Below are 22,710 nucleotides of genomic sequence, written 5' to 3'. Positions count from 1 at the left end.
ATAGCAATGAAGGGAACCGTCGAATGTCATCTACTTCTGTCAGTTTATAAAGTGCTACTTATGTCTACGTTTTCCTGGAAATAGTCTGTCTACGTTGACTTCTATTTCGTTCTGTCTCTAAAACCCTGTCCTTGTTTTTACTAGTCACGTCATTGTCACTAAGCAAAAACTTCCCCTGTTACCGAAACAAATAATTAATTCCTAATCGTGACATAAACACCTCGTTAGCGGTTTCATTTCTAATCGAAAACGCATTTTTTTTTGTCTTGTACGGGAAAGAAGTTTGATCAAAATGTTTGTTGACAATAGGTTTCCACATCTTCCTAATTCTGGAGGAACAAAATGTGAAAGTAGGTCACAGACATTTTAGCACACGTAGGATAGGTAGAAGCAGAAAGGTGTATAAAAAACATTCAATGAATTCTGAACAATAGGTAAACATTTAGAGAGAGAGAGAAAGAGAGAGAGCGAGAGAAAGAAAGACAGAGAGACAGAGAGAGAGAAAGAGAAATTGTGTTATTATACATTAGCAAATACATATTCTTACATATGGAAGAATACATGAGCTATATGCTAACATTGGTTATTTCACAAGAAAAGCCTAAGCATTTAGGCTGCTTGCACACTAGGCGACTGACAGTACGAAAAAAAGAACAAAGTTATGCAAAAGAGAGAATGAAGAGAATAGAAGTTTTCACGTTACGCCGTGACGCCGAAGTATCACTCAGGCGCTTTGAAACAGCATTAGGCTCAGTGGCTACGCATGTCTTTATTGCAAAGCTTATATTCACTCTGTCAAGATGGAATATTGTTATGTCTCCCACTTCCCATGCTTGGGTCAAGTTAAAACTTAGTACAGTTATTCATTGCCCCTAACAAAACAGGAATCAATCGAAAACCTGATCAATTATTTGATCAATTAGTGTATTTTTTATTTTTATTCTTATACATGTACATTGATACATTATTCATATAACTTAATATACGAATTTAAATGGCTTATGATATATTAATGGTGTAATAATGGACCTAACTTTCGAAGTTGTTTCGATATGCCAATCTTACATTCGGTTTTACACACAAATGTCAAAGTCTTGACACAATGGATAGCTAGGTTGCTTTTAGGGTCATTTTTTCATTATTAGTCCACTGAAATACACCTTTTTTAAATCATTAATTCGTATTAGCAGTTAACATAAAAGAATATTAATTTACAATCTAAACCGAAAGTATAAAAATAATAAGAATACAAATTACACAATTATATATCTAGCATAGCCTATGGACACCGAAGCGTTTAAATAAGTCAAAATGAATGCTGACAGACATAGTTATTAAGTTATTAAAGCTAAACATATGTAGGGCAAGGCCTACGGGCAATTAGAATTACAATAAACAAGGGAAATAAAACTTATTTAAGAATTAATTTAGCTTGAACAGGACAAAGTTTGACAAAGATATTCAGACAGCCATGTCCTGTTACGCCGCTTTCTTCTATAGGTGATGACGTCATTTGTGACGTTTTATTTGCGCAGTATTTATTTTCCCTTGTCGCTTCGTCATTACTTAGACGTGACGTCATTTTTTTCTTCTTTGGCGTTTGGTGCATTTTTGCATTTTGTACTTGAGGGTCAAGCTGTACTTTTTGTGGTTTGATTCGTGGAAGCGTGGTCGAGAGGCTAAGTGCGCTTGATCTTGGCTTGGCTTGAAGGGGGTTCGACACATGAAAGTAGGTAAAAACCATATTTTTTTTCTCATCTTATATAATACAGACGTTACTTCAAAAAAAAAGAAGATGATTTACTTTAGCCTTGTTAGGACCTTTTGACCCCTGTTTGGGTTGAGTTTTATTTCATATTGTAAAGATAATTTTAATATGGATTCGTTTGTATTTGTATTTTTAAATTTAACTGTACCTGTTACAGAGATGAATCTTTGTCTTGAGTTTGGGAAACTGAAATATTGTTGACGTCAAGCAACATTCTATAAGGTGTTTATTTTTATTTTAAATAATATTTCAGCAGTTAATTGGACTGGAAAATTATGATCTATTAGCTTTATATTTAATTTGTATATACCTATCATTCACATTATTATATTCCATATCAGTGTACAAATATCATTGTATTAAATTCATAATTTAATTGTAAGATCACCATGCATTTCGTTTATTAATTTTTGTACAACTGGCTGTGTATGGCATGTTTGTTAGGCTGAATTTCGGGACTGCTATAATTATCTAGCAAAAAGAAAACATAATTAATCTCAACACACACACACATATTGCAATTAAAAGTACACTTTACTTCCTAGACAATTTAATATCTATTATTAAATAATCAAAGTCCTGACAAGCAACACAATGCATCAAAGTCTTGAACCTATTCTCAGTACGTTCCTCTCACCTCATGTATCTCTTGACTTTAGTCGAAGGGGCCCAGGGGGGTTCTGTGACAGTTATCTGAACTAAATCCCCCCATCTCCTTTCACAGTTACACATACATAAATGTATCAGCAACTTCCCAAATATTATTTAAACATTGTGAAATAAATGTAATTAGATTTCCATTTATAACTAGTTTTGTTATATTATTCTTTGTTTTCTGTGAGTTTTATTCAATTGATCTGCAGAGCATTTCGTTTAAGTGACTGTTGACACTAGAAGCAGAATCACTTTTAGAGTAATTAGTCCTACCATAATTAGCCATCGATTACAATGGTCAACTATTTTTGTTCTTGAATCTTTTATTTTTGTTTGTTTACAAAACTTTATTAACTGTGATAATTTTGTAGACTGTGATCCAAAATTTATATTTACAACTATCAACTGCTTTATCAACTGCTTTATATGGAATGGCCTTAAGTTATGAAATTAATGACTGCACGTTTAATGGTTTTGTTGGTACAATACAAGACTGGGTTGACACTGCTGCTGAAATATGCCAACCAGTTGACCACAATGTATATCCATCCTCGGCCACTCCCGAGTGTAACAGAGCCAAAAGTAAGGTTGAAAATAGTCGGAAACCAACAGACACTAAAACTTAACATTATAATTCCAATGAATTGAAAACATCTCATGTTCCTCCGGAAACGCTGAAGTGAAACTTGTGTGTTTGACATCTCGTTGGATTGGACACTGTTACATTCAAGAACATTGAAAGACGTCACGGGAATAGTTGAAGGTGGAGATTCAAAAGTTCTGAACACAGGATTGTCAGAGCTACGTTTTTGTAGGTGTCTTTTTCTAAACATGAGAATGTCTTTCACAACGAACAGGTACAGAACCCACATCACGGTAAAGCACGAAAAAAGAGCCGAGCCACAGAACATGTTCAAACTAAACACATTGTCCAGACTTGCATTACAGTTGACTGTCACCTCCATCACAACAATGCCCCAAGGTAAAATAACAGATATGGGTATCAGCCATGCAAGAGCCACTAAAACATATCCAGTTCTAGCAGCAAGAAGCCGATATATCAAAGGTTTGCATACAACCAGAAATGTGTCTATAGCCATGTACTGGATGTGAGTAGCGGTGATGGAACATAACAGATAATCCAAAGAGAATCGTACTTTAAACAGCAGCGGTCCAAATGTCCAATTGTTGTTGCTAATTACTTCCGCTATCGAAAGGGGCATGATAAAAGCTCCCACTATAACGCCAGCGACTGTCATAGAGAGCATTAATAACCTAGTGATATAGCTGCTTTTATTATGACTTAGATCACTTGTAATCGCACGTCGGCTACCTTTCAGCAATGTCTGCGCTATGGCTAGGAAAACAGTCAAGTTGGCTAACAAAGTATAAGCAGCTAAAACTGACAGCAAAACAGCAACGGCTGTCAGCAATCTCTGACTTTTAATGTTCGTGGAACAGATGTCGTGGAACGATGTAGTATTCATGGCTGCTGTAACCTTTGTCTCCGAATGAGCTAGAACATAGAAGGTGACTGGAGGACATACCATTGCGATCTACTGACACCGGAGAAACAGCTACATTAAACTAACAATTAACAGTTTGTTTAGGCAATCAATTCTGTTCTCAACTGTGACGACCTCTAGCTTGTTTCAGTTTACAATGCAAATAGATCTATAACTGCGGCTATTTGGTGCTCGATTTAGATTACATGACATCTAGGCCTAATTATTATTGTTAGTTGAGACTATTCCATATAAGCCATTGGACTGTTTTTTTTAGAACAATTATTATTATTAATATGGAGTGAAGTATAAAACTAAAGATTAGGCGTTAAAATTGGGCCTGTAGTGGAATCAACTATTGCAACTAGATTGTAGAATTAGTATTGAAATTCTTTGAAACAAAAAAAAAACATAAAAAAAAAATATTATTAAACTTCAAATCTAATAAAATAATAAAACAAATAATATATATAAAAAATGATCTATTCGGATATCGAACCCGTAACGCCATCAGCAGTAAAACTTACGCTTCTTTCGATTCGGCCATTGGGCAAGACATTTTAAGTTTATTTATTGGTAAGTTTATCATATGGACTTCTAGGTCTAACACTAGACCTACAGTTCTGATTTAGAACTCTTAAGATTTAGTCTAAATCTACTTTTAGATCTAGATGCTAGATGTAATCTATATTAGAATTACGTAACAATATAAGCAACGATTTTATACTATAATAAAATAGAAGCAACTTTAAATTTACTCTGTTATGGCATAGTTACGATAATACGACTGACTACGAAATGGTGGCTCTAGACCTAGATTTAAGTCTCCAGCCAAATTTACATTTATTTATTTTTTACTTTGAAAAAAAAAATATAACGGTCAAACTAAAGCTTTCCCTGTGTGGCCAACGAGCTAGTAATTCTTGTCTCAGCAATACACGTTCATTGTTGAATTGCTATGAACTCGTTACAGGCGTTTGTGAGATGAGCTGTCCAGGTTCCTGGATCCAGGTCTCTGAAGGTGCCAAGAAGCGAGTTTTTTTTTTTTTTTACACGGTGTATGTCAACTTACTCTGTCTTTCTGCTCATCAATCTGATAAAAAAATGTATACATTCTTTCTTTTCTTTTACTATTTTTTTTTACTATTTTTTGTTTTTCTTTTTATTTTCAAATTCTTTATCATCATGTGAGTTACACTGAGCTACTGTTCTTTTCTAGTCAGTAATAAGAAGAAATAAAATTTAATTGTTACTTCCCCTAGTTGGCTTTGTGTGTTCCGTTTTTTATTTTGTATTTCTATTCTACATAGTTAACATTGAAACCCTGGAATATCATTTATATATATACATTACATGTTTGTATTTGAGTTTACATGTAGTTGAATTAGTAATCAGGAGCTATGTGACAAAATAGCCCTACTCAATTTCCATAAAATTCAAAAAAAATTTCATTAGCTTGTTTATTAGAAGAGATGGATAAGTCACCCCCAACTTGCCCCCAAGTTCATTCTCAGGATTTAAACCCAAGACGCTCAGAACAACAGAAAGGATGATGAGAATAAGAAACTAAAGCCCTGCAGTGCTTGTCAAAAAGAAAAGGGGGTCGAAGTTCGATAAAGAAGAAATAGGTCCAACTACTGCTATAGAAAGTACAGATAAATATTTATATCACATGAGTTTAGCTTGTGTACACTAGCCTGTGATGTATAGGGTCTAGATAGAGAACGATTTTTAAAAAGCCAATTATCCAGTGGCGTATATCCTGTTGTGTTGCCCATTATAAAAGCTTCATGAAAAGTAAACCTGCCCCTGTCTTACATTAGGATTCATGGGGCACTAAATGTAAAGCTTTTGTAAAGCATCGTTCTCCTTTCAGACCTTCCAATCTATGGGGCAGATGATGTAAAGGTTATCTGTTTCTAGGGCCAACGGTTAACAAGGGTACCAAGTGGCCAGCACAACGAACAACTGTCTTTACTTTTCCCCAACTAATGACAGGTACCTATTAGAGCTAGGTGGACTTAGAGGTGCCATAAATATCCGAAAATTAAAAATCCTAGTCTACACCAGGATTCGAATCCGCGCCTTCAGTTTCGGAAGTCAAGCGCTTTACCACTCCGCCACCACGCCTTCAATGTAAAGCATAACAGGATTAAATTTTGGGTAAAAAAGTGAGGAAAAATCCTGAAGATTAAGATTCGAATCTTCAAGAGATTAAAACTTGTGACCCCTCGGAAAACAAGCTCACTACCACTTGGCCACCACGATTCTAAAAATCACTCTGGAGACTTTCTCACAGACTTAATGGTAAGTAATTTACAGAAACTTAAACGGAATCCCAAATGTCAAACAAGAAAGGTAAACAATATAATAATATTAAATAAGGCTTGTCTTCCATTCCAATGATATAGGAAGAATGCATTATTTCACGTGGTTAAGAAGTCCTAACTATTATCTACTTATTTTACCACATCCAGCGGCGATTTTGTTGACACGCCATCGAATTAGTATCATTGAAATCAATCACATTTTCTGTCACCAGATAAACTATGAGATAAAATCAGCGAGACATCCACGTGCGTTTTTTTAATTACAGCCATTGTGTCATGTCTCCAATGTTTCTATATAAACTTTATTCCTATGACTAAGGCTTTGTCAATAAGAATCAGGAAATTAGACATAAACCTAAAAAGGACAACAATGAGGACATTAATTCGTTTCTTACTGACAGTGTTTTTATTTGATAGTTTCAACTGTGCTATTCTCCAAGTAAGTAAATTAACAATTCCTAACTCGAGGTAACTATTCCGACACATCCAACCACCATTAGCTTTATTAACCAGTCTAAAGACCAGGTAACTATTATGAACAAATGACAATATTAACCAGTTGTAAGTAATTGTATTGATCTGTCTAACTACCAAGCAACTTTGTTAGTTATATGGTAGAGAAACGTTGTTGACAATTCTAAACACCAGATTACAATATAGATCAGACTTAACTCAGGCAGGAAACTCGATTTACCAGGCACTTTATTAACAAGTCTTAAGACCCAGTAAATATAATGATCAGCCTAACTACAATGTAACTATAATTGGTAGGCTAAATACTAGGTAACTATAGTGAATAGTCTAAAGACAAAGTAACTACTTAAATGTTTAAGGCCCAGGTAACTATACTGACCAGTCTAAAGACCAAATTACAATATTTGACAAATTCTAAAGACTAAATATATCTCCAAAATTATGAAATATACTGTTTAATATCAAGTCAAGTGAGTTTATATCAAGGTTAGTCTGAGTGCATTGATTAAACTGCATCAAACCAAGAAATAATCTTAAATCAGAACCAATATTCGAAAAGCAGGAATTGCACCCCTCCCCCCCCCCCCCCCCAGAAATTCTAGTGTTGTATTCTGTAATAAAATAAAATAGTTCATACATTGATCTGCACCGCCACATAAACTACTGTACTCTACTTGATTATTCGGACTCTTGGAAACTCCATTATTATTTTAATATAACAAAGTTTTTTTTTTTTCTTGAATAAGTTACTATGTGATACTCAGTGAGGTAAATAGGTTATGGTTATTTCTTATTTTATTGGTCTTTAGTACGAACTTGTGTTTCAACGTAAGCTTAGACTGAGTTTGTTTTTAATTAGACTTTTCAAACTACTGAAAGGCAGATTTATTATATAAACTGCTTGTTTTTATTTCAGCATGCTCAGACCAGACCTGACCGCTTCGACTGGAGAGATTATGGAGTTATAACACCCGTTTCAGATCAGGGGATGATCGGAGATCCTGTGGACTTTGTTATTGCAGGTACATTCATATTTAAAAACAAAAAGTCAGGTGGACAATGCTAAACTTTGACTCTTCATCATCATCTTTCCTTTGAGTTCCTCATGAAACATAGGGCCTCAGTAAAAACGCGTCATTCTCCAAGGGTCTCTTGCTAGTTTTTTGATGGCTTCCCAGCTCTTTCCTGTCCTCTCGGCTTCATCTAGTATACTGCGTCGCCATGTTCTTTTTGGTCTTCCTCTACGTCTTGTTCCCTGGGGGTTCCACTCTAAGGCCTGCCTAGCTCTGTTGTTGGTATCTTTTTGAAGGGTGTGACCAATCCATCTACACTTCGATTACGATTAGATTAATACTAGGGTGTTGTGGGCAAAAACTCAATGAATCATTTCCCTAAGTTCCGAAACTGTTAAACTCCTTTACGTCTAAATCAAATATTTCAATTGATCTGAGCTAGGATTTGAATCATGAAGCTTTGTTCAGAAAGAAACAAAACAGATCTAATATTTATATCGATCTGAACTAGGATCTTAACAATAAAGGTTAAAAAAACGAGCTATTTTCCACTCATTTGTTTTGTTGCAAAATTATTTGAGGAAAAAAACAACAGGTTATGTCTGAAAGATTCATTTAGGACTAAGAAATCTTTTACATTTTGCCCCAAAGAAATGTGATTATGAACATATTATAACATATTATAAATATATTATAAACATATTATAAACATATTATAAACATATTATAAATATATTATAAACATATTATAAACATATTATAAACATATTATAAACATATATAAATCAGTCTAGCTATTGTTTTTGATTATGTCTTTGTTGCTTTATTGATTCTAAATTCATATTAGCTTAAGCTCTCAGCGCTACTAAAACAAATATAACAAGGAGTGGTGGTCGAGGAAGAAAAAGAATAATTAAAGTTGTTCTATATCTATAACCTGATGAAAGCTGTTTTTTTTAAATCTTATCTTATCTAAATCTTTTTATAAAAACAGCTTTCACGAAGGTCTAGTAAAAAAGTAAAGTTCTCTTTTTAGGCCAATCGGTCTATAGGGCAGATGATGTTGAGGGCATATGTTTCTTTGTCCAATGGTTAACGAGCAGGGTGTCATGTGGCCAGCACGACGACCAACCGTCTTTAATTTCCCCAACTAAAGTCAGGTACCCATAAGAGTTTAGTGGACTCAAGGCCCCCTAAGAATCCAGAAGTTCAAATCTCAGATTCGGAAGCCAAGCGCTTAACCCGTGCCTCTGGTAATTACCTGAAAATAATTGATGAAAATAATGGCAATCGGTGATCACGCCGACCACAAGACAAACCGGTTTACTGTTTTGTCAATTTAAGCTTTTAGAATTCCGCCATTACTATCTGTTTGAATTACTTTACAGAGGGTATTGAAAGTCTCTACGCCATACAGACTAAAACCAAGGCTATCCCTTTGAGTAAACAAGAAGTCGCTGATTGCTGTGATGATCCATCGACCCACCAACCTTTGTATAAAGGTTTCGACTGTATAGTTGCCCTAGGGGGACTGTGTGGGGATTACAGTTACAAAAATGGAACAGGAACATGTAATAATGGGTCATGCACGCCAGTAGGGAAGGTAAGTCTTCTTTGACTAATGGATGTTATCATATTCTTGAGTTATGTCCCTTTCATTTCTATCTCGGACTGGTTGGCATTAAACATTTGGTTACATATCAAGGGAATTTGAGTTATAATTCCGACAAGAGCTGGGTTGTTAATTCTCAGCGCCTAAAGATAGCTCACAAATCTTGTAACAAAAAACAAAAAAAAAAACCTAACAAATACTCTTTCTTTTTTTTTTCCCAAAAAAAAAAAAAAAGAAAAAAAAAAGCTTATGAAAGGTGTAATTGTATCAATTAGTTTGAATCAGTCATATAATTAAATTTGTAACAGATCTAGGCCAACAATAATAAATCTATGCGATGTTTTTAACAATTATTTTAGTTAGATCTATTTTATGCTTTTAGATTTCTCAATACGCTAAGATCACTTATCTGGACCAGTTGTCAGGTAAAAAAAAAAATTGTGCGAAATTTCAGCTTCATCCGAGATTGGGTGCAGGAGAAATAACGTGTAAAAACTTTTTACCAGAGAGACAGAGTTCTTATCTATACGCTTTGTAAAAAAAAAAAAAAAAAAAAAAAGGCAGCAAAAGACAAACCCAACAAACAACTTCTTCGAAGAACGATTAAAATTCAATATTCTTTAGATAATTTAAATATGAATACATTTAGTACATATTACTTTTTTAGGACTAATTTAAATACCAATGCTTTTATTTATGTTAATTTATTCGATTCAACGATTAGCAGCAAACTAAATTCTCTTTAAAAGTGTCAATAGATTCATATGATGATTGATTACTGCTAGAAACAACTCCTCACTCAACTGATGTCACAATGACTAGGGCTTAACTAAAATCTGTTTTCAGAAAATAACGATGAGTGGTTGACGACAGGTTGAAACTTTGTTAGAACGAGCTTTTACCCATAGGTCGATATAATTACACAATGCTTTCATAGAGATTATTTACAACATTTGTTATATCTATTTCAAAGATTACAGGAACTGGTTACATCCCAGCTGGGAGAGAAGATTTCATGTTGAAAGTTATTCATTTGACTCCGATAGCAGTTCTCATCGATGCTGGACAATCTTCGTTTGAGGTAACTGTTCAGTAACATTCTTCAGTATATTGTCATCACGTTATTTTATCATTTAGGAATCCGCTATAGTGAGAGCGGCCTTTTTAAGGAACGGTTTTCTTTATCAAGACAAGAGATTTTTTTCACCCCTTTTAGCGAGATCAATCATTATAGGAGGCCTGAACACTGAACTGCAATGTCAAAACCTGTGGGCAGTTTAGACCAATAGCTTGTTGCCACGTCACAGGTCTGTACGACGTGGCAACGAGCTATTGGTCTAAACTGCCTACTTGTTGTGACGTTGCAGGTCAGTGTTGAGGATTATATAACGAATGGTCTCGCTTTAAGTAACCGTTGATCATGACAGACTGAAGAGGCTTTTTTTTTTTCATCCCAGCCAATTGCAATAAACTTGGTTCCATTGGCACCCAACCTGATGTCCATTTAATGAGATGAGTTGTAGTGATCAGATTAATTTCTTCAGTCCAATGTGGACAATCTGAATTGAAATGCGAATACTTTGAGTCTTGAAACTTCATTGTCTAAGTTCACCAAGTCATTGTATTTTCATAAGTCGATTGAACTCGACATCTAGACTACAGATGTTACACAAATAACTAGCTAGTGTTTAAAGGGAAGACATATTTGGAACTCCTTTACGTAAACACAAGCGGTGTTGCACTGACGCGCTAGTGTGCAAATGTACAAATTATACCAATATGTTACATCTCTCTTCTTTAATTCAGTAAATCTATTTATCAGAATAACTAACAAACTAGTCAACTAAAAAGTCAAATCAAGTCTCTTGGGTTTGTTAACTATTCTGCCTGAGCGTGTTTTCCCATTTCGTGGTTCTTACCGCATTTACTACATAATTTATCTGAGTTGTCTTTAGACATCTGCTTGAGTACATTGTGTGACTGTCTCTTCATTGCTAGAACTTCTTGGCCCCTAAACTTTTTCACTTGGCTTTGTTGTCCAATTTCAATAGCCTTGCTAAGGGTCAACTTCTGTCCCTGGTCAAGTAGTCTTAACTGTACCTTTTCGTGTATGACTGCACTAATGATCAAATCAATAAGTATATCGTCTGGATTGTCATACTCACAGTCCATAATGAGAAGCTTTAGGTCTTTAATAATCAAAACTTTCTCCTTCTACCTGCTTTCTCTGATGTGCTCTAAATCTAGACACTCTTTTATTTTGTCTTGGCCTTATGTAGTCTTCTATTTTCTTTAATAGCAATTGCGGATCTCCCTCATCACTATCAGTAATATTTAGAGTTTTGTAAACCTCAAGGCCTGTTGACCTATCCACATTCCCAGCCATCCGGCTTTCTGTTTACTATCGGCACCAGCTAACGGTCCTTTGAAACAAAAGCTCACCTGCTGTTGAAACCTTAAAAACTCTTGATATAGATCTTTTGCATTCCAATTCAAGATTGGTTGCTCAAAATAAAAAGAAGCCATTATTAGATTACTAAAAACCTTTATCTGGACAGCTTTTTAAGTTTTACTATGACACCATATAGAATATTCATGTTACACAAATAACAAACTAGTGTTTAAGAGGGAAGACATATTAGGAACTCCATTTATTACGTAAACACAAGCGGTGTTGCACTGACGCGCTAGTGTGCAAATGTACATATTCTACATATAATACTATTATGTTACAACAGACTTATAGTATGCAAACCAATGGATTATATAGTCTGTATTGTATGACATTTGTTACTAATTCATATATTATTTTCACAAATTTGAGACCCAAAGAAAAACCCATCCCCAAGACAGGCGCATATGACAAAAAAGAAACTTAAATAGACTCCCGGTTCTTCATGACTTCTACCACAGGCGGTTGTTCATGCCTTCTACCACAGGCGGTTGTTCATGCCTTCTACCACAGGCGGTTGTTCATGCCTTCTACCACAGGCGGTTGTTCATGCCTTCTACCACAGGCGGTTCTTCATGACTTCTACCACAGGCGGTTGTTCATGCCTTCTACCACAGGCGGTTGTTCATGACTTCTACCACAGGCGGTTGTTCATGCCTTCTACCACAGGCGGTTGTTCATGCCTTCTACCACAGGCGGTTCTTCATGACTTCTACCACAAGCGGTTGTTCATGCCTTCTACCACAGGCGGTTCTTCATGACTTCTACCACAGGCGGTTCTTCATGACTTCTACCACAGGCGGTTCTTCATGCCTTCTACCACAGGCGGTTCTTCATGCCTTCTACCACAGGCGGTTCTTCATGCCTTCTACCACAGGCGGTTCTTCATGACTTCTACCACAGGCGGTTCTTCATGACTTCTACCACAAGCGGTTGTTCATGCCTTCTACCACAGGCGGTTCTTCATGACTTCTACCACAAGCGGTTGTTCATGCCTTCTACCACAGGCGGTTCTTCATGCCTTCTACCACAGGCGGTTCTTCATGCCTTCTACCACAGGCGGTTCTTCATGACTTCTACCACAGGCGGTTCTTCATGACTTCTACCACATGTGGTTCTTCATGCCTTCTACCACAGGCGGTTCTTCATGCCTTCTACCACAGGCGGTTGTTCATGCCTTCTACCACAGGCGGTTCTTCATGACTTCTACCACATGTGATTCTTCATGACTTCTACCACAGGCGGTTGTTCATGCCTTCTACCACATGTGATTCTTCATGACTTCTACCACAGGCGGTTGTTCATGCCTTCTACCATATGTGATTCTTCATGACTTCTACCACAGGCGGTTGTTCATGCCTTCTACCAAAAGTGGCTCTTCATGACCTCTACCACATGTGGTTCTTCACGCCTTCTACCACCTGTTGTTCTCAAACGACCGTCTCTGATTGCCCTCCTTTTGGTCAGAACGTTGCGCCATCTTCCCCCCCCCCCCCCCCCCACTATGGGTCGCGTCCCACAGTTTGAGAAACGCTGATTTAGTTTAGTCAATTTATCTATACAGAAATGATCTATGTAAACTTTCAGATGTATACCAGTGGTATCTATTCAGACCCTAGTTGTAGTTCCACCCAGTTAGACCATGCAGTACAAATTGTTGGCTACGGGACTGAGGCTGATGTTGATTACTGGACTGTCAAAAATTCCTGGGGTAAGTCAATCATTTTGTCTTAGTTTACTTTTGAGGAATGTACTTTCATTTGTTTGTAAATCAACACAGCATTAAATTGTTTTATTTGAATGTATTTCAGGTCCAAGCTGGGGAGAACAAGGCTATATGAGAATAGTCCGTGGCAAAAATATGTGCGGCATTGCCAGCATGGCCTTCTATCCTCTTAATAAATAAATGTTTTCCATGAGTCTGATTTCATGGGTCTTTTTTTTCATGAGTCTGTTTTTCATGAGTCTGTATTTCATGAGTCTGTATTTCATGGGTCTGTTTTCATGGATCTGTTTCTCATGAGTCTGTTTTTCATGAGTCTGTATTTCATGAGTCTGTTTTTCATGAGTTTGTATTTCATGAGTCTGTTTTCATGGACCTGTTTCTCATGAGTCTTTTTTTCATGAGTCTGTGTTTCATGAGTCTGTATTTCATGGATCTGTTTTTGATGAGTCAATATTTCAAGTGCCCATATTTTGACAATAAAACATTTAAATTTTTATATAAAAAATAAGTATACTTGTGAAATATATCTAGGAACAGACTAAACATTGACAATCTTTAATTGCTTAGAACAAAATGATCACCTACACTAGAGATGATACAAATAGAGAAAAGAACAAGCAAATGAAAAAAAAAAGATTAAGTTTAAAAAAACAACAAAGCTTATTTAAGTGAAAAAAAAACGCTAATTACTGCCATTTATCTGAAAAGGATAGGGTTATTGCTCCATTTCAGCTATATAAAACAAAATTAATTCTTTAGTACTAATTCATTGGTTAATTTTTTTAAATTGATTTGTATGTCGTCATCGACTATGAATAAATAATTATGCAAAATTTCAACTTGATCCGAGAATGGGAAGAGGGAGAAAGAAACGTGTCAGTCCGTAATAATAAGGGGATTAGATCCATATATACATCCACAACTCTCATTAAGTAGTATTTATTCCCCTTATTTTGATATGAAACAAAATAGTTATTCACCAACAATTAGTTATCTAATTGGTTAATTAAAAAAAAATGATTCATGCCTTACAGGTATAACATACAACTGTTCAAAGTTTTGAGTTGATCCGAAAATGGCTAATGGGAAAAAAACTTGTTCAAATTTTTTACCAGAGAAATAGACAGACAGACAGTGCAAGTTGATATAAGCGTTTAACCAAAAAAAGTATTTATAATTATTCGATATGTAAGGCAACTTGCTATAAGCTAACTCGAACTGAAATGGTACTGACCACAATTTTACGGTTCATGAAAGCTGAATAAATTTACAAAACATAAAAGATTATGAAAAAATTTCTATGTAATGCAAACGTTAGATATTCGGAAGTTGAAATATATTCATATTTTCCTTCGGTTTTTTTTTTGTTTTTGTTTCTATTCATGTAAAAACCGCCTCACCTAAAATGTTCCAAAATGTCAAAACATAAGTAAGAGAAAGAATTATTATTAATTGTTGCACAGCTGTTATGGAACTGTCGTGCAGTGAAATAAAACTGCAGATTAAATCCAGGCATGGCTAAAATGAATTACAGTTTCATACTTCAATTTTGACGGAGATTTGACAAAAAAAAAATAAAGTGGTTCTCGAAAACTCTCACTAATGGCATTTCCGGTTTGATAGCGAATCCAACTGCAGGCTCCATTATATCAATAAAATGTGTGTTACAATTATTGTTTCTCATATCACACTTATCTTATCACACAGTCAATATTGGTGACAACTGTCATTCAAATTAGGTGTTGTTGCTAGACAATAAAACAGTTATGTTCCCAGCACACACTCTCTCTCTCTCTCTTTCTCTCTCTCTCTCTCTTCTCTCTCCCCCTCTCTCTCTCTTTCTCTCCCTCTCTCTCCCTCTCTCTCCTTCCTTCTCCCTCTCTCCCTATCTCTCTCTCCCCCTCCCTCCCTCTCTCCCTCTCTCTCTCTTCCTCTCTCTCCTTCTCCCTCCCTCTCCCGCTCTCCCTATCTCTCTCTCCCTCCCTCTCTTTCTCTCCCTCTCCCTCCCTCTCTCTCTCCCCCTCTCTCTCCTTCCCTCTCTCTCCCTCTCTCCCCCCGTCTCTCTCTCCCTATCCCTCTCTCCCTCTCCCTCCCTCCCTCTCTCCCCCCGTCTTTCTCCCTATCCCTCTCTCCCTCTCCCTCCCTCTCTCCCTCCCTCTCTCCCCCCCTCTCTCTCTCCCTCCCCCTATCTCTCTCTCCCTCTCTCCCTCCCTCCCTCCCTCTCCCTCCCTCTCTCTCTCCCTCCCCCTATCTCTCTCTCCCTCTCTCCCTCTCTCTCTCTCTCCCTCTCTCCCTCTCTCTCTCTCCCTCCCTCTCTCTCTCCCTCTCCCTCCCCCCCTCTCTCTCTCCCTCTCTCCCCATCCCTCTCTCCCTCTCCCTCCCTCCCTCTCTCCCCCCTCTCTCCCTCCCTCTCTTTCTCTTTCTCTTTTGTCTCTCCCCCTAGCTCCCCTCCTTACCCTCCAAATTTAAAACGAATCATTACATTTCAAGTAAATGACACACACACACACACAATCTGTTGAAACTATATTTAGACTGAATGCATTTGTTACTTTATTCATACTTTATTCATACGGACAACATTGGTTGGGATTGTTATGTAATAGTGATATTGACAAATCTATATTAAACAAAGATCCATTTTTTTTTTTTGGGGGGGGGGTCAATGAGGAAGAGTTCGATACATACAGCGATTATAATTTGTTGGAATCGATACTGTGCTTCCTCTCATTTCATCTCCACGTGTCACACTAATGGCAAATAAACAAAACTGCACGTGCAAGTGAAATGGACATCACGTGGTCCCCAGCTGTCAAAGATGTTGCTTGCAATCTTTCCAAATCAATGGCTACCAATTTGAAAATAAAAAGGACGCGAATTTACAGAACAAAGTTTGACTACGTACTGGGACATAGAATTGTGTAATTTGGCAAACTTAATTTAGACATAGTGGTCAACATGATCAGCAAATTCAATTAAGACGTTTTCTCATTTCTTTTGGCAATTTTAATGTAAACACCAAAATCATTAGATATATTGAAACAAAAAAAAATTTGATTACATTGCGTTAAGTGTATCAGTTTTTTCAACAGGCAAAAACATTGTTTGAATTTAATTCGATGGATTGATATATGGGATACAGATCTAAGTTACTTGATGTATAGGATCACGTGCTTTTAGCGACGAAAGAACAATCAACATTTCTACTTCAAAATCTATCATTAAAAATGTTCCCAATTTTAACGCTTTTTTTTGTGAATTATATTAAAAGTGCAACTTAAAATTATCGAGAACAAAATGTTTGAAAAACAGCAACCTCATTTACCTTTTTTTTTCCTTTGTAAGAAGATTAGAAGTGGCTGTTGATTAAAAGTGAAAATCCCACAAAAGTATTTGGTCAGAAATAAGTAATAATGAATATGGTTAAAAAACTAAACAGAAAATGAACGAGACAAATTCTGACAACTTTTACACAAACAATACGGGCATTCTTATTTCCGTTGGAACCTTCATGGCGTCCATAACAACGTTCACTGTCTTGGCTAATGTCATTGTATTCGTGGCTATGACTCAGACACTTACCAGAGACATCCGGCGTGGTCTCACCACTGTGGCTAGAAGTAGCAACAACAGCTACATCACCAGATTTCTCGTGCTGTCCATGACCACTTCCGGTGTCATTGTTGGCGGGTTCATCATGCCGCTCTCTCTGCTGCAAATCATCAACAACGGACAGTGGCTATTCGGATACACCCTTTGTGTAGTAATGACGTATACGGACTATCTGCTATGTGCCGTGTCGACTCTACATACACTTTTTATGGCTATCGATACGTATCTAGTTATCTGCAAGCCATTATTATACAGGCACCTCATGATAGCCCTGGGATGGATGGCTCCCATCCTGTTAGTTATACTATGGACAACACTACAGAAAAACAAAGTGTCGGATTGTCTTTCTGTTGAAGAGCCTTGTGACCCGATGAACATATATGCCTTATTCAATTTTATATTTGGGATGTCGGTGTTTGTTATATTTTTAGCAGTCGTTTATCTTTACTTACTGATATTACGTCAGGTTGTTATATTGGATAAAAGAAGCAGCAAAGACGCTAAACAAACAGCTCATTTACCTCTTCAAAACAATTCTCAAAACGATTCTTTAGAATCGAAAATCCATAACTGTAAAAACTATTTTATATTTATATTGACATATTCGATAAAAGCTTTGAAAAGAAGTGATTCTAACAGCGATTACTCTGGCGATTTTACTCTAAATTCTGCAAGCGATTCTTCGCTAAATTCTGCAAATGTTTCTTCAATTAACTCAGCAAACGTTTCTACAATAAATTCTACAAGTGATTCTACAATAATTTCTGCAAGCGATTCCGCAATAAATTCTACAAGTGATTCTACAATAAATTCTGCAAATGATTTTTCCTTGACTTCCACAAGTGAAACTTTTAGGACTAAGAAAATGAAAACCAATGCCAGGTGTTTTCGTTTCATCGGACTAATTCTAGCCTGGTTCTCCATCTGTTGGCTGCCAGCTTGGACTTCTATTATATTGTGTGAGTCCTGCACGGTATGTGTGCCAGATTGGACTTTTGTTTTACTTAATTGGCTGACTTATTTTAGTTGCACTCTCAACCCACTCGTCTACTGTTCTCAAAAGTCGATTAAAAACGCCGTTAGGTCGTTGCTGTGCCAGTCTGGCCAGCACACAAGATAAATAGTCACAAATGCCTTGTTGAATACACTAGCAAGAAGAACAATTTCGCTTTATTCACATTACCTTTCAAATTGTTTACTGATTGCCTAAAGGCAGCACGGAAAACCTTCTCCCTCCTCCACTGGTCCACAACTAAGATTGGACCATAGCGCTCTGAGCATGCTATAAGCATGAATGTAGCGCTAAATAAAAGCTATAATTTATTTTAATTTTTAAGTAAAGTAAAAAAGTAAAGTTCTTCTTTCAGACCTTGTGGTCTATAGGGCAGATGATGTAGAGGTGATGTATAGAGTTGCTTGAAAATTGAAATTTTGTAATAGTTATTTTATTATACGACTCGGACGTTTGTTCACAAACAAAGATTGCTGCCTCCTATCAAACACATGCAGGGGACTGGCAGCACGCAGGGTCCGAGCCCGGGTCCATTGTGACACAGTCTGGAGTGCATACCACAGGACCAGGCAGTTATCTTGACAGAGTAAAAGTTGTTGGTGGTAAATGACCTTGACCCGCCTCCACACACACACACACGTAAACGTGAATATGTAAATAAAAGTAAGGCAAATATCAAATGTAATCGTGCCCTTGTGCTGACATCTTCCACACGATCGGCAACTATTGATTAGCTCCAACACAACTGAGAGAGTTGAGATCACATTATTGTACACTTTTTGTTCTATCTGTAGTAAATGAAGTCCCCCCCCCCCCCCATCTCAGTTCTACACGGGATGAGTGCATTTATTTCGACCGATTGGAAAACTAATATACTTAGACCTTGGTTTAAAAAATACCTAGTTTTATGTTCAAACCACTTCAACTTAAAAGAATAAGAGAAAGAAAATGGAGTGGGAGTTGAGCTTAATTAGAGTTAAATAGAATGCTTTTTTGGAGTTCATTTACTGGATCTGGTTTTCTGTGATCATTGAAAATGTTATTCTTTAATAGATATGTTTATTGTGTCTGGAGAGTTTCGGTGTTTTTGTGTGTGTGATTGGTTTACAAAAAAAAAACTTTTTTTTTTAGAGTTGAGGGGGGGGCATTACAAAATGCAATTTTAACTGTACATCACAAGAAGCAAGCCGATGTCGAATTAAGACATGCAGGAGCTGTTTTTGAAAAGGGCAAATAATGCAGACGATCTATAACTGTTTGAAGATAACCTAGAACACAACTTAAGTAACCTGATAGGATTGAGCTCTGTGCGCCTATACAACTTTCATCCATTAGTAATTGGTCGAGAGTGGACTAAACAAATAGATCTTGTCCAGAATTTCAACATACGTATTGACCAGCCCCAGTTCTTTTATGTTCACTGCACGTTTGCAGCAAAAATGTGAAGACAGATTTTAGTTTTTAATTTCATAAACAGTTGTAAACTTTGACATAAATATTTGGATTCATTACGATTGTGTTGTGAAGTGTGCTGTTGTTTTTGGTTTCTTGGAACATGCTTTATACTAGCTCCTGACACCAGATAATATGCACATATTTACATTGTGGAAGGTCGATTACATGAGTTTATATGTCTCGATTAATTGTAAATTGTCAGGTCTGGCTAGTATGCATAATGTAGGTAATTGATGTATTTTTAGCTGAAATAATGACGTGTCACATTTCTACACTTCAATGAGCCTTGCTTGTACTATCAAACAGGAAGTGAACATTTAAAATACACTAATTCCCACTGCATCAACAGAACATTGACTATTTCAACATTGTACAAGTTTGATAAAGTGGGGGATTTTTTTTTCAAGAGTATACAGTTTCGATACGTTCGACAGACATCTATATTATAGCGATACTTAGTTACATACATAATTTAACTTTTTCACTGTTGATATTCGTTACATAATAGGTGTTTATAATTTAAAATTGGACACTCTTATCTTATATAGGACGGACTTCCTAAATCAGTCAGTAATAGCAATCACTTAGCAGAGTTTTAGTCTCTAGGTAACATGAGCGCGTAGGACGTAATTATCTTCTCTTTTGAAGCAACGTCTGTGATTTATAAGATAAGACATATTACATTCCAGACATTTCTAAAAAAAAATGTTATCAAAGTCTGATGTCCTATATAATTGCCGCATGTGCCGAGTGTGTTATAATGTATATCTAGTCTAATATCAATAGAAAATTTGTGTTCTAGTTGTGGTAGACAGTGAAAGAAACAAAATGAATACGTCTACAAACGCAACATATTTCAAGGAAACGGATTTTCAGAGAGATTACAAAAACAATACAGGCGTAAAGATTTCAGTTGGGGTCACCATGGCGTCAATAGCCCTGTTTACAGTGGTGGCCAATGTCACGGTGTTTCTGGCAATGGTTCAGACGCTAATCAGAGACGCAAGACGAGGTTTGAAAACTGTGGCTATAAATAGTACCAACAGTTACGTCACCAGGTTTCTCATGCTGTCTATGACTGTATCCGGTGTCATGGTTGGCAGCGTCATCATGCCCTTGTCCCTATTGAAAACGTTAGGCCTGCTGGTATTAAGCTACGCTCAATGCGCTGTAATGGTTTACTTGGACTACCTCCTGTGTGCTGTGTCCACTCTCCATGTCCTTTTCATGGCTGTGGACACGTACCTGGTCATCTGCAAGCCTCTGGTATACCGACTTCTGTCTCCTAAAGCAGCCTATGCCATGATCGCTTTTGGGTGGCTAGCTCCCATTTTGCTTACAATTCTATGGAGCTCTTTACAAAAAGAAATCCTATTGGATTGCTCTACGGAAAAACAGAATTGCGATCAGACGAAAGATACATCTATTTTTCCATTTACTTTCGGAGTTATATTTTGTGTATTGTTCATAGCTATTATATTACTTTATATACTCATCGCCAGAAACGTGGTAAGCATGACCAAAAAGAATGCAACTGGACTAAACCAAAGTGACCCTATTGGTGGAACTACATATCTGAATACTAATAGTTCAGAGTCAAGCTTTGTTTTATCTCAAGACTATTCTATTTCTGCTCTAGCATTTCAATTCAGCTCACAGCAAAACACGTTACAAGTGAATGCTTCCAAATCGAGTGTCACACAGACACCGAAAAAATCGAATAAAGTGAAATGCTTTCGCTTCATAGGAGCTATTTTCACCTGGTTCGCCATCTGCTGGCTTCCCTGCTGGGTCTTTATTTTCTTGTGCTCTTCCTGTGTCGTCTGCATTTCGGAGTGGGTTTTTCTGTTGCTTGATTGGCTAACCTATTTTAGTTGTACTGTAAACCCTATTCTGTATTGTCGCAACAAATCTATCAACAATGCTGTAAAGTATCTACTATGCAGATGTTTGAAGCAAAAATAAACTTCATATTTAGTGCTGTTACGCACTGTCATCCAGTTAACAAGATGCTGATTACGAACGTATGATCGAACAATACTTATTTAATTAATTAGATACAATAGTCCGATAATGTGTTGTTATTAGTGATATAGAGTTGCATTGATTGGCTTCTCTAACTGCGTTTTACTTATAATATTTACAGGACATTACAGATTAAAAAATTGCTTTCTTTTAAAAAAGTATTTTAGTGTATAGATTAACCTCTATCAATTATTGCATATTTTAAAACCAGTTTATATTATGAAATTGATTTCGAAAAAAAGACTTTTCAGATAGGGTTAACGTACATATTTATTCATTCTTAGCTCACTATTTAAATTTTGTTTTCAACGACTTAGCATTAATTAAATTATTCCAAGTTCAATATTTAGTATTATCTTAACAAATAGAGTATTTTTGTCTGTATATGGTAGCTAGATCTCATGGACAACCTTCTTTGTAGAAGCTTTTTGATAGTATTAACAAAAGAAAATGTTTATCACTTAATACTGCTTACACATTATATTTTAGTAATAGCCATTACATCTTGTATTGTACTCATTACTTTTTAAATAATTTGTAATCTATGTAATATATCACGTGGCTAAATGTTGTTTGTTTACGATTTGTGAATGAGGTCAATTTCTGTGCAAGATTCAGTACTGAGAAATCAAATCTCAAAGCTCTATCGCTCGCAACACAAATTTGTACAACTTGTTCCTACCAAACAAATGCTCAAGTTTTGAAAAGACCATCGCGATCTTGACTAGATCCAAATATATCTTTCGGGAATTTCCGAATGGAAGGCTTGATCGATGTAAAGAGTTTAATACATTAATGTTCAGGAAAATTTTGCGCACCGACTTTTAAGTATACATGTAAATGTTTATCATTGAAATATTAAAAGATGTACTAGATCTATACATTGGCTTGACCAGGAGAGAGAAGAGGGGAGGGGGTGGTAAGCAAATATTCCATTGTTTTTAAATCTATCATTCATGTGTAAAACAATCGCTCTATATGTTGACTAGAAAAATAGTATTATAAATGTTTTTTTTTCTTGTTGACAATTTGATTGCTTAAATAGCGTAAACTATTCAAACAATCAAAGAAT

The 22,710-nt window shown here is 36.3% G+C and overlaps 3 protein-coding genes across 3 annotated transcripts; 2 read left to right on the top strand and 1 right to left on the bottom strand.

The window, feature by feature from the left end:
* Positions 1 to 2,859: 2,859 nt before the first annotated feature.
* On the bottom strand, positions 2,860 to 3,972 carry LOC129928173 (trace amine-associated receptor 1-like). Its single transcript, XM_056041193.1, has one exon. It carries the CDS (start codon positions 3,970 to 3,972, stop codon positions 2,860 to 2,862), a length of 1,113 nt encoding a protein of 370 aa, XP_055897168.1.
* A 2,533-nt stretch (positions 3,973 to 6,505) lies between these two features.
* LOC106050685 (procathepsin L-like) lies at positions 6,506 to 13,733 on the top strand. Its single transcript, XM_056042525.1, has 6 exons — positions 6,506 to 6,696; positions 7,648 to 7,753; positions 9,133 to 9,347; positions 10,330 to 10,437; positions 13,396 to 13,519; positions 13,620 to 13,733. Exons 1-6 carry the CDS (start codon positions 6,568 to 6,570, stop codon positions 13,712 to 13,714), a joined length of 777 nt encoding a protein of 258 aa, XP_055898500.1. The 5' UTR covers positions 6,506 to 6,567; the 3' UTR covers positions 13,715 to 13,733.
* A 6,804-nt stretch (positions 13,734 to 20,537) lies between these two features.
* Positions 20,538 to 21,166, top strand: LOC106052887 (trace amine-associated receptor 5-like). Its single transcript, XM_013208346.2, has 2 exons — positions 20,538 to 20,879; positions 21,116 to 21,166. Exons 1-2 carry the CDS (start codon positions 20,538 to 20,540, stop codon positions 21,164 to 21,166), a joined length of 393 nt encoding a protein of 130 aa, XP_013063800.2.
* The last annotated feature ends 1,544 nt before the right edge of the window (positions 21,167 to 22,710 follow it).

This window comes from Biomphalaria glabrata, chromosome 9 (assembly GCF_947242115.1).
Source record: "Biomphalaria glabrata chromosome 9, xgBioGlab47.1, whole genome shotgun sequence".
Classification (NCBI taxonomy): Eukaryota; Metazoa; Mollusca; class Gastropoda; family Planorbidae; genus Biomphalaria; species Biomphalaria glabrata.
Note: the sequence above shows the minus strand (reverse complement) of the source record. Positions and strands in the feature narration are given on the sequence as shown.

Coding starts and splice junctions, on each gene's coding strand:
- LOC129928173 (XM_056041193.1), bottom strand. CDS start 3,972: ATGGTATGTCCTCCAGTCACCTTCTATGTTCTAGCTCATTCGGAGACA.
- LOC106050685 (XM_056042525.1), top strand. CDS start 6,568: ATGACTAAGGCTTTGTCAATAAGAATCAGGAAATTAGACATAAACCTA. Junction 6,697..7,647: donor TCAACTGTGCTATTCTCCAA/GTAAGTAAATTA, acceptor TTTTTATTTCAG/CATGCTCAGACCAGACCTGA. Junction 10,438..13,395: donor CTGGACAATCTTCGTTTGAG/GTAACTGTTCAG, acceptor GTAAACTTTCAG/ATGTATACCAGTGGTATCTA.
- LOC106052887 (XM_013208346.2), top strand. CDS start 20,538: ATGGCGTCAATAGCCCTGTTTACAGTGGTGGCCAATGTCACGGTGTTT. Junction 20,880..21,115: donor TGGTCATCTGCAAGCCTCTG/GTATACCGACTT, acceptor ACTCATCGCCAG/AAACGTGGTAAGCATGACCA.